The 16,963-nt window shown below is 39.2% G+C and overlaps 1 protein-coding gene across 7 annotated transcripts in view; it reads left to right on the top strand.

Annotated features, from left to right (window-relative positions):
• The window catches only part of SPAG9 (sperm associated antigen 9), a 62,497-nt gene that overhangs the window by 12,061 nt on the left and 33,473 nt on the right, over positions 1-16,963 (top strand). For 6 of the 7 annotated variants that reach the window (XM_059486059.1, XM_059486060.1, XM_059486057.1 and 3 more), the window contains 2 exons: positions 5,385-5,455; positions 13,386-13,480. In XM_059486059.1, coding sequence (XP_059342042.1) covers positions 5,385-5,455; positions 13,386-13,480 — 166 coding nt within the window. Of the gene's footprint in view, positions 1-1,590; positions 1,671-5,384; positions 5,456-13,385; positions 13,481-16,963 lie in introns of all 7 variants that reach the window. The other variant, XM_059486062.1, reaches the window with a different exon arrangement.

The raw sequence follows: 16,963 nt of genomic DNA, 5'->3' as shown, positions 1-16,963 counted from the left end.
AACTGAACTCTTTGCTAGTGTGTGTTCTCAGTGTGGATGTTCCTCATCTCTGATGATATCACTCATTATCTCAGGTTTATTTACCAGGCAGATTCCCCCTGCCCTTTGCTACACTGTGCCACAGGTGTCAGTCACTACACCTGAAAAATCCTTCTGTAAGAAATGTGAGTACCAAGGTGCGCTGGAAAGAGAGGCTTTCATCCTGACTGTGCATTTCACTGTGCCTTCCCTGGCTTCCCAACTCTGTTCCCAAAGACCTGCTGTCTGTGTGGTTTTGGGAGCCAGCAGCCCACTAGATGGAGCAGGGGGTACAGCTGGCTCCAGGGCAGGCACTGAGCCAAGCTACAGGACTCAAGGCTAAAATAAAATGGAGTAGGAAATTAGAACAGTGATTGGCCTGCTTTCAGCTTTGCTGTTAATATACCTGAGCAAAAGTGGTGAGAAGAGTTTGAAATTCACTGGTGTATAATTAACTGCTCATGTGTGTTTTTAAGTTAAGGGAGTATTGTAGTTTGTGTGCTGGAGTTTGGTTGTTATAGTGATTCTGTTGCTCAAAATACTGCAGTAACTTAAGAAAATTACTTTAAATATCTTTTAGAATCTTACATTCCTGAGTTTTTACTGGCTTTTACAACTAATCCAGTCTGCTAAAGCTTCTGTGTCCACACTGACTTGGTGTGGATTTTATCAGACAGGGAGTTGCTTCAATAGCCAAATGTATAAATGGAGCATTCCACTGTTTGCAAAGCAGTCAATCAAAAGTTTTCTCAGTAAAACACCTCTTTTGCAGTGACTGGGCAAGAGGTTGGATTTTGGGCTTGATTTTGTGTAGAAGTTTCTGATATGTATTTTTGATTGTTTGAGTTTCAGCCTATGTGAGGAATGTCCTGGCATGTGGTTGTCTATATATTAAATGTTGTAGCAGAATGTTCATAGAGTTTTGGGTTTTTTTAAGTTTTGTTTTGAGTTTTTGATAACAAATTGCAGGGATTTTGTGTGCCTGAGACATAGTGCAAACTTGAACAGTCCAGAAGTGGCAGGGATAAGACCATTGCTGCTGCATGTGTTGATACTTGCTATCAACAGAGCATTCTTGACAGCTAAATTATCTTCATAATTTCAAGTGCTCTACTTATTAAACTGAGATCTAGAACTGTATTTCACAGTGTAAGAGCTACTTGAACATGTTGGTCTTGTCAAGGGGTTGAATTTTTCACTTGTTTTACAAATTAGTTTTCTGTGCTGGTTTGATTTGCAGGCCTTACCACTTCCAGGTTAAACACTTGTTTGATAGCTTAGTCCCCTTTTCAGTCCACAAGTGATGTGTGTGCTCTTTGGCAGCTATTTAGGAAGTCATAAGGTCATTCTGGATCTGTATCTTAACTTTGGTGTGGGACCTGCATTAAAGAATAGCGCCAGATGAAAGCTGTCCAAGGAGAGTCTTCAGACAGTCCTGATGCCAGGAAGGGCTTGTTAATTAGCTAGATCTCTGTCCTGGCTTGTGTAGGAAGAACTTGTAATTCCTCTTGAAGGCATCACACTGGTTGGATTTGCAATTCTAGCAGGTCTGTTTCTCTTTCTCCCCCTCAGGCTTATCAGGAGTTTGAGGCAGAGGACAACATACAGATGAAGGGTGTTCCAAACTTGGTAAAAGCCATCAGACTTGGGAGGTAAGCTCTGACTTTTGAACAGGCAGAGTGGGCAGCTTGGCTGCCTAGTTCCTCATAGTGCTGTCAGGAGACAGAAACTCCAGTTTCTCTAGTTTACTATTACATTTAATGTCCTATTTTTAGGCTTAATTGGTTTTCTGTGAGAGAACCTTCATCAAGATTGGTATCTCAGGTCATTAAAGGTGTTAGAACATTGGCAGTGCTGGAGAAGTTTGCACTAGACCTTGGGTATGAGTTTGTGGAGATGTTTCAGGGGGATGCCTTCTCATCAGCCTAAAAGCATTAGAATATTTGCATTTTATGCTCATGATGCTTGAAGACCTTTCTATTTTTTCAACACAAGCTTCTAAGAGTGAGTAGTGCAACTTTTTTGTTGGGTGTTACATTTTGCACATGCATTATGTTAAACAATGTAATCTTGCAATGTAAGGTCTTCCTTGATGTGACAATGCTTTGTAATGGCTTTGTAAAGACACATTGCACAGAGACAATGGATACTTTTGCTTTTAGGATATATATAATCAAACTAATTTTATCATCCACCCATAAGAATTTGACATCTTAGTGGAAAAAAATCTGAGACTGAAATATTAGAGGAACCTTTTGTATTGTTACTTAAGTCTGATAGGAACTATGTCTGGTTGGCACTTGGCAGGCTCAGCATGTGGCAGGCAGTGCCAGCACCCAACTCCATTCCTCTTGAGGTGTTATCAGGGCCAGACTTCCACTCCTTTGTATGTTTGTGTATTAAAATGGAACTGGCAACAATTCAATTTAAAATGTGTTTCTGGATGCCAGTGAAAGGCATTTTGCCCTCCTATTTAGTTTCCTCTTACTGCTGATGGGACTTAAGTTTCTCAAAGTTTTTGGGGTGAGAATCTGGTAGTCTTCCTCAAAATTCTTCTGACTCTGTGATCAAGTTGGTGGTGATTTCTGATCCTTGGGGAATAGCTGATCTCTTGCACAATGTTTAATTGGAAAAATATAGTGTATTCTGTTGGTTTGTTCTGCAAGATCATATCTTGATGGGAGGCATATTTTGGGTAGAATAGATTTCTGGTGCTATATCTCATCCTGCAGGTATTGGAAAAACCAGTTCTGAGGACTGTTGTGGTGTCTGTTGAGGGTATGTAACTTAGTGTACATCCTCTTCTGGCTGAAACTTCTACCTCTAGCACTGTTGCACAGCTGGAAATGACTTCCAGAAGAAAGTGCTTAATGTCAAGTTATATCATCTTCTGGGCCATTAATAGTTTTAACCTTTGTACTTAATGAAAACAGTGGTCAGATCTCATGGAGATATCCCCCTTGACTGTGCAGCGTCACTAACCATGTACATTTGTCTTCCATGACTTGATTCAAGGAACTATTTATTATAACTGGGCCATTAAAGTTTAAAAACATTTAAAGCTTTTCTTTCTTCACAGATGGAAAAAGTGGTGTGCTTCTTTATGGAACCTCAACCTCTGTGAAAGTGTGTGTTGTATCCGTAACAGTGGGAAATGCTTTTCTGGATTTCCTGAAGGCTGGTTTTGGACAGCTGCAAAGAAGGGTGTTGGTAACACCTGATGTAGTGTTAATCTTCATTAAATGTATTGTTGAATACTTTCCCAGATTCACTTGTAGAATTCATCCCTGGAGTTGGCTACACTGTGTAGACATGAACTCGCTAAACAGTGTTGGGTGCATCACCCTGGTGTGTGTGGGAGTTCCGGGCGAGGCTGAATTGAACCGTGACTTCACCACCCAGCACAAAGCAGCAGGGGAGGATGCTTGGACACTGTTTGTTGGAGAGGGAGCTGGTTTCAGCAAATACAAGGTCCAGCAGTCATACAGTTAGGACTTTTTGATCTCCTGTTTTCCCAAAGAGGGTTTAGCACAGTGGAAGGGTTTACAAGGGAGATCCTCTGGGATCTGTGGTACACAGCCTGGGCACAGTGTGCTCACATGAGACCTGCTGAGTATTTCTGATGGGCAGCTGTTTAGCATCTCGTAACTCATGACTTGGATGTTAATCAGGCAAAGATAGTGTATAAAATATGGTCTGTCACATCATATCTTTGTTAATTATAAGTTCTGACTCTTGCTTCTGTAATGTCTTCCCAAAGGCTTCCATAAAACTGCACTTCAAATGTACAAGGAGACTTAAAACACCTTGTGCATCAAAACAATAAACGGAACTCTTCTGTTTAGTAGTGTTCTGTATTACATAAATATGTATTTTTTGATGCATGCATTGTGCTGTAAAATAATTTTTCTCTATGTTGTATTATAGATACTTGTGCCTTCCCTGCTGCTATTTGATCCAAAGAGCTTTTGTTCCGTTTGATAACGGGGCAGAAATGGAAGCAATAGATCTGGCAATGGTATAAATAATATTTGATGTAATATTTTGGCCATATATTTATAGGTGGACTGCAAAAGGTTGTAGCAAGGAGCGTAATGTTCTTATAAGAGCAAGATTAGATTAGTAGTGCAGAATGTTTATACAAATTTGAGTGAGTAGACAGTTATGTATTTTGGTTCACTCATTTGACTTGAACAAAGAGTTTTTTCTTTAAAACATACTTATGATTAAATACTGTGCCAAAATACAGATATATAGATCGAAAAGAAATGATATATGGAGAATCAATTTTCAGGAGACCCAGCTGGCAACACGAAAGTATGCAAAGAGCAGAGAAGGTTGGGACATTTGTCTTCAGATAATGTGTGTCTGGCAGTGACTCTCTGGAAACATGGAACTATAAGTTTGAACTTTCCCAGGGGTATTTAAACATAGCTAGTAGAATAAGCTCAGTTACACAATTTGATATATGTGCTTATGTCACATGAATATTGTGTTCAAAAATACCTGAATAGATAGAGTTCACATCTAAGCAGCAAAAATGTTTTGTGTTTGAATGACACAATAAGTTGTGTGTAGAAGGTTCTGAATTCTGTTACTTTTTCTGCAAATTAATTGCATTGGGAGATCACAGTTTGTTTCTGCTCAGTTTCATTTGGGCTGTAACACAGCACAGATGAACTGAGCTGCTCAGTTGGTTTCATCTCCCTCTAATAAGAACTTACATTTTAAAGTTCTCCTAAATCTGCTAGATCTATTTTTAATTTCCTGGAATAACTACAGAAGTATTTAAATGTTTTCTCTCTTTAAATCTATTGCCTTAATGCTTAGTGAAGTGTGAGTGAGTGCCAGCAGAAACCTTAATTTCTGTACCACATAGGGCTTGAATGTATTTTAACAGATACCTTGCCTGTGTTTGTCCTGGTTCAACACCTCTGGAAATTGTGTGGATGTGTTTTAGGGAACTGATGTAGGACCTTAGTTGGAGCGCATGGCTTCATCTGGGATTGAGTGACATGGCCTCTGCCTCTTCCTGCAGTTTCCATGTGAAACAATCTGGGTTGGGGTGAGCAGTAAGCTGGCCTTGAACAGAAAAATCCCATCACTGGCCTAGCAATCAGCAGGGGAAAATAGGACTTGGGCTCCTTAGGGGAATGCAAATTGCAGTATTGTGCTGCTGTTGATATACTTAGAAAGCTCAGTGATAAGAGCTTAAAAACATAACCACTGACATACTTTTTATCCTGCTTTGTGCTATTCACTTCTAGGAATACTCTAATCTGTTTGCTTAGTCCCAGGCAAGTCAGTCTCACTTACTAGAACTCTGAGGTTAATTTTAATTCTTTTATTTTTATTTTTTCTTCCAGTTAGCAGACTTGAGGAGCGGGAGGCAGAACTCAAGAAGGAATACAATGCACTTCATTCAAGACATACAGAGGTAGGTTGTTACATCAAGATGATTTTGGGGTATCTGTAAAAATATATATTTGTGGAAAACCTTGTGTTTTGAGCAATTGGGAAAATTATTGAATATTTTGGTTTGTACACTAAGTTGTAACCAGGCTTCATTTGGTGATGTAGTTTTTCTCATTCACATCTGAGTGACTATTTCTCAATGTTTGATTACGCATCTGTCATTTTTATAGCTTTGTCAGGTATGGAGAAGTTTTAAAAAGGAATTTGTTCTTCCATATTTCAGAGGCAGTTTTTCAAAACACACTAATAGGCTTCAAAGAGATAGAAATGAAATTATATTTTTGTACTCTTTCTGTCAATTTTCTGTGTTGGTTTTATTTGTACCATTGAAGGAAAAAATCCTTTCAAAACCTAGCCTGCTGGGATTTGTGATTTAAAAACTTTCCTGCCATACTTTGTTGATACCTATTGAAAATGGGATTTGCTGATAAATATAGAAAAAGTTAGAATTTGTTAATTTAAATAAATAAGAACCACACTGTTTAAGTTGAGTGCAAAGCACAAAACCAGGACTTGCAGTGCTTCAGTTTTCATTAGCACGTTGTCTTTGCCATGCAGGGATGTTTTACTGCCTAAGTCATATACATATTTTAGTGAGGAGGTCACTAGGTCCTTTGAATTATTCTGATTAATCTAGAGTCTCAGTTCTCCTTACTTTCCTTGCTTTGCCTTTGGAAGGTCAGAGAGCTGGTTTTAGATCATTGCTATCAAAGAGATCAATGCCATACTGACTGCTCCCAGTCCAAAAGACCCATGTGGGGAAAGGGGAAGCAGATACAGATGTCAGATTTGGTTATCTCGAATGCTTTCAGCAACGTTAGGTGTTTTATATTGACAGCAGCTGAAAAGTGACTTGGAACCATGACTAGTTGGTAGTGCTTGTGTGACAAGACTTCTGAAGCTCTTAAAAATAATATGTTTACTGAAATTATAGCGTTTTAAAAATCACATTTGTTACTAGGTAGCTGCTTTAGAATGCTTTAGAATATCTAGAAAACTAGATAGTTTTCAACATTTGTTGAAAACTGGAAATCTAAATAAAACTAGAAGTGACAAATCTTAATGCTGCCCCGAGGTTTGGCCTCCTCTTGATCTGGAAGTACTTCAGAGTATTGGATGCTTGCAGAGTTCCAGTTATTGTAATTCAAACCTGTGGGTTCTGTCACAATAGAACTGACAGGTTTTCATTGAATCCTGTTTCACAGAATTAAAGATTAAATGTATTGGGCACCATTCAATGCACAACTCAATGAAACGCTGATGTCATGTTCCGAATATCATGTCATGATATGTCTGAATGTCATGTTCTGCATAAGTTTTGCTCCAAAATGGACAACAGCCTCTGCTGGTTTGATTCCAATTTATTAAATTCTTTTACATCTTAAATTTGCTTTCTTTGGTGTAGGTAGAGATGTTTCCTTGGGTTTTACTATTACTGGGGTGACTATCCGTTCTTCATAAAGAAATATTTTGTAGTGCACCATGGTATATCAGTACCTCTGTTCTCCTAAAATTAGATCTCCTGTTTTCTGTACTCCTCGCTTTCAATATGATTGCTTCCTTGATTCTTTGTTTTCCAGACCAGAGTGAATCTTGCAAAGATGCACCTCTTTAAAGGATTGAGCATGTCAATATTTTAATGTTGTATCCTGGTGCATGTCTGAGACTCAGGGACAGAAATCCCTGGGAACTGGAAAGGACTGGCTGATAATAATGCTCAACTCCCCATTCCCTTTGTGATTTCCTGCTTCCCTTTCTACCAACAAATTCTAAAACTTTATATCTGTATAGTAACTTTCTTCTTTTAATGCAAGGTGTTTTTGGCAGATATCCAATCTCCTTTCAGCGTTTATCAGTTTTATTGGATCAAATATTTCTATCAAATACTTGGTTCTTAAACTTTTTTCTTTCATGTTTTACTAGGAAGGGAGACTTATTTCCTTCTGAGTCCACTTCACTGTTTCTTTACAAGCGATCCATCTTTGGTACTTACAATGGCAATTGTTTTTCTTTCAGTTGACTAAATAATGGACAGAACATTTAGAAAGATTTTTTTTTTAAATTTTAGCTCTAAGATGCTTATTTGACAGATGTCATGTTAAAGATACGATGTAACTACATTTTGTGCAGTCTTAATTTCTAACGATTTTTCTGTCTTCCATCTTCATTATTTGTTTCCTTCTACCTCCCAGCCACCCTTATTCTTTACTTCACTGATGAATATTTCAAAGTTGGATGTCTTTCTCTTCCAACTACTGACCTGAATAAGTATACATGTCCTTCAAAATATCCACCTTCCAGCCCTCCCTGTCTGTCTGTGGTTGCCTTTGCTGGAGTTCACTGCCCAGCAAAGGTGGTGGCTCAACACCCCAGGGAATGTCACCCATTTCCAATCCTAATGGACCAAGACCTGCTGAAGCTGACCTACCTCACCTTGGTGAGTTCTACCAGGGATGTGAAGCAGAGAGCTGAATCAATTCCTCTCTACAGTGTATGTGTTGTAGTGAGAGCTGGGAGTTCTCCTTGGAGCTCAACCTGCCAGAGACAGGGTCTGCATTGCAGTGCCAGCACCAGCCTGCCCAGCAATGAAGTGTCTGCAGCTGCAGAGATACCCTGGATGGGGAGAGCTGTGGAGACAGGCTTTACCCTCCATCATCCTTCTGTTAAATCAGTGTCTGTCTTGCTGCTCTCTGGAGAGAGCAGTGCGCTGGCTGGTGTGAATGCAGGAGATCCCATTCAGCCTCCTTCCCGCTAACTGGCTTGATACAGGGTATAAGAACCTGAGCAGTTGAGATGGCAGATTGGAAGGTGAGGTGTAGCAGGTAGTGAAGAGGATAAAATGTTTGGTCTGAACAGAATGGCTGGAACAGCCTGAACATGTTCTGACTTCTGTGCTCTGGTTCCTTGTCTTTCCTGTGCTCGCAGTGGGTTTTGATCTTTCCCTGATCATACTCTGCTTTAACACTCAGATGAGATGAGTGACAAAACTATGTGCTGGAGTTCCTGGTGTGGAACTTCTGGAACCTAACTATGCAAAATCTTGTTTCCATCTTTCTCTGACTGTAAAGGACTAGATGAAGGAAGCAATTATACAGCGAAGGGCAGTGTGCTGGAAAGCAGAATGGTTTACGGTGGCAATTTTTTGCCTTTGCTGCTGAGATGATGCACTGCTGCTGCTGCCTCTTTGAGAGCAAACCATTCAGGGTGGTTTTACCTGGTGAGTAGGAGGTAAAGGATCTTACTTTCTTTTTTCTGCAGAGCTAAAGGACATAACTTCATAACTATGGCACTGGCTTTTTAAAGACTTGGCTAAGGCTTTTATGTTTATTATTCATTTGGGAAACTGAGGCAAAGCAGTACTTGAGATCTCCTGGAGAATTGACTAATACTTGTGGCCTCTCTGTGTGCAGGTTTCCAAAATAAACCTCATTTTTCTTTTTTTAAGGAAGTTATTCTTTTTCTCCTTTGGGAAGCACTAGGCTGAGGTGGTTCAATATCTTTCCCTGACACATAGAATATGGGCTTAATTTAATGAAGCATAATTGGGCCATGGAAGTTTCTCAGTGTTCTGCACTGATACAATGTGACAGAACAGTGAGCCTGGCTCTGGCATTGGGAATGGACTTTGTCAGGTTCATTAGGATAAACATATCCCTAGCAAGTCCCTGGGCAGGGGACAGGAAGAGAAGGCTAGTGGAGTTGTCTGTTTACAATTATAGCTAAGCATGGGCAGCTGTCACATTGTCTGTGAGATTAGACTTTGGATATCAGTTCAAGCAAATAGTTTTTCTAAAGCCTTATGCTGAGCATTAACAGCTTGATCTATAAAACCTGGATTGTAACATCTTTACTTACTAATGTATCTGCCAGCAACACCATCTTGTGCATGGATAAAGATGCATCAAGCTCTCTCATGAGAATGGTGCTTTTACTTAGTGAGAAACTCAGCACAAACCCTGAAAGGAAAAAAGGTGGAACATGGATGTCTAGAACTTTGATACTGGATCAAGGAGATTCTATAAATATGTTACTTCAATAAAACTAGATTATTTGGTACAGAGAAAGATCTATATGTACACAGCTGGGTGCACATTCCCAAAGGGAGGAGCTGCTTGTGCCCAGCCCGGCTGGATCCGCAGGGTAAGCAGTGGGGTCTATAGCACTGAGACTGGTCTGACAGCCAAATAATTACTAAAACCTGTCTGGGGGAGCTAAAGCAGTGACACAAAAAGGAGGAGCAAAAGAGCAAGGAAGGTATAAAGGAGATGCTCTCAGCCTGGTTAAGGCAAAGCTGCAGGTAACATCTCCAACATGTCACAAACAAATGTGAATATGCCAAGTGCCAGGCTTGTATACATTGGGAGTGGTTGTATTTGTAAAGGTAGAAATTGAAATGAGTGCCAGGATGTTAATTGTTTTTTACTGAGTGCTGAAGTTTAAGATGTAGAAAAACTTTGTAACACTTCTGCAGTTGTAAAACTTGTCAGGTGCCCTATGAGGAAATCTGAGTACTTTTATGAGGTGGAAAGAGACATTGCAGTCAAAGAGAATTGATTTCGTGTTCACTCTGTAATATGTTCAAAGGCATGCTGCAGTTGGTTTGTACATGTACCTTAAAGTCATTAACACCTGAACTGTGAATTGCTGTTAACTAAGGTAATCCTTCCAAGTTCTGAGTTTAATTCCCTGAGCTAATAATAATTGAGCAATGTGTTCAATTACAACAATGCTGAAGTGCTCTCTGTGATGTGTATTCCTAGGAGCAGCTGGTTGTATTCAAAGTACTTGTGGACTTCATGGGCAGCAGAGCAAATTGTCCATAGTGGAAGGTTATGAGTGGCTAAATATTTACTGCAGCTTGTATTGAAGATGGGTAGACACAGTCAATTATTTATCATCGGTCCTCCAGCATAACTTCAGTAAAAATTGTGCTGAGTGGAGAGCAATTCAGTCCATATAAGTCTATTTTAAAATTGTTAGTAATATTAAAACTTTTTTATTTCAAAAGTGGAATAATCTCAAAACAGCAGATTCTAATCAGATTTTGAGCCCTCAGAATTCTAGTGCATTAATTCATTACAGGTTTTTGGATCAGAATGACACTTCATGGGTATGTCAAGACTTGAGGGTCATTTAGATTGAAAAGATTTTTGAATATCATCTGGTTCAAATCCCGGTGGTTTTGGAATGAGTTTTCAAAGTTTTATTGCAGATGAGTGGTTAGAGTGGGCTTACTTCTCAAGAAGCTGCAGTATTTATTACTTTAACCTTCAAATTAAGTTTGTGGAAGTTGGGAATTCACACACCATTTCTTATGACTCTACAGCGCCAGCTGTGGAACTCCCCATCCCATGGGAAGGGAGGGTGAGGAACTCTTTTCCTTGTGGACACTATTCCAGTGTTGCGAACTTTCATCTTTGGGACCCTGAGTTGAGGCAGAGAGTGGGCTTTACATGGTGGTACCATTGTTCTGATTTTTTGGACACCACAGGCGCATATAGCCTGGATCAGTGGAGAAATTGCTGTGTAGCCCATGCACGTAGAACCTTATGATTCTGTCAATCTTCAGTTGCCATGCAGCATTGCACATTCTGGTTTTAGTTTTATTTTTTGGTTCCTATAGCTTATATGCATTGTGCTGAAGTATATGATCTACAGATTTGCATACTTTATTATCAGCTTCATTTTCAGCTGCAGAACAATAGAAACTGAACAGTCCTTTAAATTGACTTGCCCTCCAGCCTCTGTGGATAATAAATGTGATGAGATGTTTCAGTAAACAAAAGAACAGACTGAGAGGAGGGAAGAGAGTAGGTTAAAACCATGTCCTTTGCAAAACGTGAAAGCTGTTGAGTTTTACTGACCCTGTTATTTTTTCTTATGTGTTAGCAGTTCCCTGCAGAGGTACTAGACACTCATCTTCTGTTCACTGGCTGAAAACAAAACAGTTGTTCTATTTAAAATTTAACTTTGAGAAACCAATTGGTGTGCTGAAAATGGGGGTTTTGTAGGCAGGTCAGCAATATCCTCCTCCTGTTATGAGGGAATACATGAAGAGAATATGGAATGGTCTAATGTGCATTTCAAAGTTAGACACTCTTGCTCCCCCCCACCCCGAACTCCTAAACTATCTGCATTATAATAAATTTCTGTAAAACTATGCAAAGGAATAAGCGGAACACCTAGTTCTGGCTGCTTGGTTAAAATGGAAAAAAACAAATGTGGATGGTTGAAGGTGGAGCTTTCAGTCCTTTTGTGCCTTTTGTTTGTCTCTGTGTGTGAGCTAACATTAAAAACCAGAAAACAAATGGGATGGTCTGGTAGAACACTGTGTTTTGTTGGAGGATAAATGCTGTAAGCTTTTGACAGCAGTCCAAGAATATTATATAATGTTTCTCTGAAAATAGCATTATATTTTTTTCTGGTCTGAATTATATTTATTAGTTCAGGTGAATGCTGGGAAAACCAACATCTGTATGTAACCAGCACTTAGCATAAGTTACAGATTTGTAGAATATCCATCAGTCAGGATGTCTTAAGCCAGTTTATTGATCAGAAAAATCTGGAACCAAGAATATTTATTCCTATGTAGCTAATGCTGGCAAACGGCATTTGAGGAAAAACTGGAGCTAGTGGAGGTTGGTGGCATCTGAAGGTCAAACTTGGATACATCAAACCTGTCTTGAGAGTAACTCATAAATGTAGGTTTCCAGGTCCTGCTGAGTTCTGTACTCATGTGTGCAGCTGCCCCCAAAAGAAAAGATTATATAAACTGGTTGTACAAATGCCTGGAATATCACTATTCTGAAGTGTTTGTATACTCTTTGTAGAATAGCAGAAGAAATTACAGTTTTAAAGACTAGTTTGCTTGTTTGTTTGTTTGTTTTTTCTAGAGGAAGCTGTTAAGATGTAACCTCAAGATGTCTCAGGGAAAAAAAGTACATTAAATTCCTCTGCAGTACACCTGTGATTTTTCTTCTTTTATTGTTCTTAGAGCCCTATTCATCTGTGAACGTGAACGTTGGAAGTGCTAAAAATATCGAATTGTACATAGGCTTCTCAGACTTTCCCAGTTTTAAGTTCAGAAATGTGTGTCCAAATGAAGCCCTTGGAATGATGCAGTGAAACCTCATCTTCTCCCCATTCATGTCCTGGATCCGTTACATGCTGAGAGCAGCATCCTTTGGCCATAGGAGTTGTGGCTCATTAAACAAGTCATGACTGTAGGAATACCATGTTGTCCTGTGCTTGTCTCTTGTGAGAAAGAAAGAGCAAGCAGAACTCATCTTGAGTGCTAAAAATCCACAGCTATTCTGTCCTTTTAATGAGATATCAGTCTAGATAATTTAAAACCAAACTTCCCTTATAGAAAATACAGAAGGCTTAAGTTTATTTGTGTTTTAGAAGAAAAAAAGAAGTGAGGACTTAATATTTCTGCCTACAGAAATAATATGATTATTAGCCTGTAGATTCAGAGTCTTTAATATTTGAGGAGCGTATTGTCTGACCTTCACAGTACTTTGCAATTAGGCCTATAGTGCCTAATATGTATCATGTAAAAAATGCTAATATCTGCTGGACATAGAGGTCTCAGACTCCAAAATGGATTTGAACATGGTAATTCTTTTCCAAACTCATGTTTGAAATAGTGCATGCACTTTCTTTACCCTTAGGATGTTTTCTGTACACAAATGTACAAGGAAGTTCTCCAATATGTTTAATTTATTATGGACTTCTCTTCTGGTCGGTATAATTTTTCTTCTTTATTTCTTTAATATCTCTAAGTCCTCGTCTGTTTAGCATTACAGGGGGAGAATATATTGGTCAAGAACCATGCAGTTGTAGTACAAGTAAATGTTACTAAGTATTTCTGTTTCTGTCCTTTTAAACAGATGATACACAATTATATGGAGCACTTGGAAAGAACCAAACTTCATCAGTTAACAGGGGGTGATCAGCTAGAATCCACAACACACAGTAGAATTAGGTAAGCTATTTATTGCTCTCACCCTGAAATGAGAAAAAAATTCAATTCATTTGTTGTTTGCAAGACTTTGTTCTTTAATCCTACAACAACAGTTTGGCTGAATCAGAAAGATTTGTTGTATGATTGGAATGCAGTAAGAGAACAGCGTAGAAATACGTAGAAAGTGGCTTTTGCTGTTGTGCGACTAAGCGTTGAGATATACTTCGTGGATTAATTAACCTTAAACAATTTGAGCTTTTTGGAGTGTTTGTGCTGGGGCAGGCAGGGAAAATGTCAGTGACTGTCCCAGCATGGCCGCGGTCTAGCTACGTCTTTGTGTGCCTGCATGGTACCTGCTTGTCCTCAGGGCTTGCTGGGAATAGATTATGCAGATTTGGGAGCTTTGGAGTCTATGAACCCTTCATGGAAGGAGGGAGAAGCGCTCTCGGGCTGGCTGTGCTTCTGCGCTACTGCATTGATGCTGCGAGGAGCAGCAAGGGGGAGGAGGGTGGTGATGTCATTGCTTTGGAGCTGCTGCAGAAGAGTGGAATGCTGCTGCTGCTGATGGCATTGTTTTTGTGGTGGCGGCCGAATGACAGACTTTGCCTACAAAGATCCCCCCTTGGCCCCTGCGTAGCCTTCTTAGAGCCGGCATTCCACCATGCCAGCGCAGCGCCATGAATCCGGGCTGCATGCTGCTGTTTGTGTTTGGCTTCGTTGGCGGGGCGGTGGTCATTAACTCAGCCATCCTGGTGTCGCTCTCGGTTCTGCTGCTCGTGCACTTTTCCATTTCCACTGGGGTGCCAGCTCTGACGCAGAACCTCCCGAGGATCCTCAGGTACTCCAACCCACTGAACCCCATCTTTGTGTGCTCTCACTGCTCTCCTGCTTTCTGTTCTCCTGCTTTTTCAAACAGGGACAAATTAGAGAAGTAAATTATGTATAAATGTCAGGTTTTGTTGTAAATGTGTCTATGTATGGAGATACAATCTACTTTTATCATTGCCTTTTATTTAAGGTCAGTTTATGTATCTCTTCTGTGCAAAGCTTTAGCATCAGTTTAATATAACCTGCTGCAAAAGCTGCAGTGTTAATGTCAGGGATAAAGCTCATATTCAGTGTGTTGTCACGTACTTGGCTGATCTTGTGTAGCATAAATGTATGTAGTCCAAGGCTTTGTACTATTAAACTGCTCCTGTTTTAATAAAAAGGCTTATGTAAGATCAGTTAGTTGATGTTAAAGCCACAGTAATTAGCTGATCATATTATTTTCAAGAAATCTGATTATTGGTTGGTGGGGGGGAAAAAATCTTTCATTATTGAAGCATTAGAGCTCTTAAATTGTATTCACTATTGTTCAGCCAAATGTTGCCCTCTCCTCTGTTTCTGTACATGTATGGCAATTTGCCAGCTGTCTGTCTGTCCTGTGTCCCGTCTCCCCCCAACCCCGGTTGTGTTCTGTTTGTCCTATGTGCCTGGAGCAGTAGCAGACAGAAACGCTTTAGAATATTGTGGCCAAAAGTAGTCTTGGCATCTTTTAATACTATAATTACAGCTGGAAAAGTTTAAAAATGCAGCTTTCTGGCCTGAAAACTTGACCTGTTTTACCTGTGGCTATAAATTTAATGGTAAATTTTATTTTAAATGGGAAAAATGCTGGAAATTACTGTTCTCTACACACTAATGTTGTGAAGTCACTAATGTGACTTTTTCCTCCTTAATACTTGGTGCATGTAGATTTTGTATGGTAGCATACTTTTAACTTGGGTCTGTGAGCACAGAAGTGTTGTTCCAAAGATTAAATGCAACCAATAGATTGAAAAAAATACCAGTTTATACCAGTAGCCAATAAAAAACCTGAATGAATATTTAAATGTCAAGAAATAAAAGAAATTTTTAAGTGAAACTCTGTAGATTGACCTAGTTGGTCAGTTGGTAAGGCTGTGTTTGTTTAAAGGTGGGGGGGGGGGAGAAACACAAGCCCAGAACAAATATTTCCCAACTCTAAAACCAAACAAAACCAAAACAGAATTTCATATTCAGTAACTTACAAGTTACTTTTAAGTTTTAAACAAGTCAAATGGCTTGAGAAATAGTTTTTTTTTTCCTAATGTGCTTTTGCTCCCCCAGAGTATTTAATGGATTTGAGGGGTTTGGGGAAGTTATGTTTTTTCCTGCCCTTCTAATTTGCTTTAGGAATTACATGAATTAAAATTCACTTTCTTAGTCTTAATTAATTTTAAAAAAAGAGATAAAAATACAGGATGAAGGAATGTAATTGTAGAAAAAAATTTTCTATTTTTAAACACTAGTCAGATTTTAGAACTGAGCATCTAAAAGTTCCTTAAAGGCTCCTGCAGATATTTCAATGCATCACTTATAGTTCAGGCTTTTAAAATATGTGTTTCCATTTTGCTCACTGTGGCATTTTCAGATATTTTTTTTGTGCACTGGGGAGGTGGAAGAGGTTCTTTGTTTTCTGCTCAACAAGCAGTGAAATAAATTGAAATTGCTTCAGTCTAATTGGATAATTTCTTTTAATGCAGACACTCACATAATAAGCCTAATTTCCAAAATAGCCTCTTTTGCAAACTTCATTTACTGTACAGCCTTGCAATGCACCTGACCTCTGTTCTAACGCATCAAAGTATGTTTATAATAAAGTTTTTTTTCAAACTAATCTGGAAAAAAGAAGTGATGCCAGGTGTGAACTGTTTAAACTGTACCCATTTAATATTCTTTCTTTTGAGGATTGCAAAGCAGATCAACTTTGTGGCATGTGGAATGTGCAATATGGAAATGTGCTGGACCCTCTGCAGTAAGCCAGGCCTCTCACAATGCAGCTCTATCAACCACTAAAGGGCAGCTTTTCTTCCTCCTTTTTGTTCCTGCACTTTTTATCCACTGAAATGGTCTCAGCCCCTCTTTTGACATAATCTCAGCTTCTGTGGCCTGTCTTTTGTTCCCCACATGCCTGAGACTTGTGGGAAATTGAAAGCAAAGCAGGACCTGTTACAATAGTGGGAACTCTTGGAATCCACTGTGGGGTTTCTCATTCCAGCAGTTGCAGATGCTGGAACATTATCAGATGTTTTGAATTTTGTAACCCAGACAGATTTTGCTTTACTTACTTGTTGCCGGCTTTGTTGTGCTAAACTACTTCACAATTAATGACTTAATTTGGAATAATATTTCTGGAAGACCAAGATAGCTCCAATGTGAGAATTAGGTGCAAAGGATTTTGTGACAAGGAGCATCTTTGTACACCTGGACTGGAAAGGTTCATGCCAATTTAAATTGTTTGCTGTTTGAACATTGTGATTTTGACAATGTAATATTTACCAAAGGGAGTTTACTGATAAATTGTGGAATGAAATCCCTTCTTCACTAACTTTTCTTCAAAGTAAATAAACAAAATCAAAAATATGTCCAAAGCTTTTGCTTTTCAGCACACCTTGCCATATATTTGCGTGTATTTTGTATGCAGATACTAATTCTGCCTAG

The sequence above is a fragment of the Ammospiza nelsoni genome, chromosome 19 (genome assembly GCF_027579445.1).
Source record: "Ammospiza nelsoni isolate bAmmNel1 chromosome 19, bAmmNel1.pri, whole genome shotgun sequence".
NCBI classification, from domain to species: domain Eukaryota; kingdom Metazoa; phylum Chordata; class Aves; order Passeriformes; family Passerellidae; genus Ammospiza; species Ammospiza nelsoni.
This window is presented reverse-complemented; position numbering and strand designations above follow the sequence as displayed.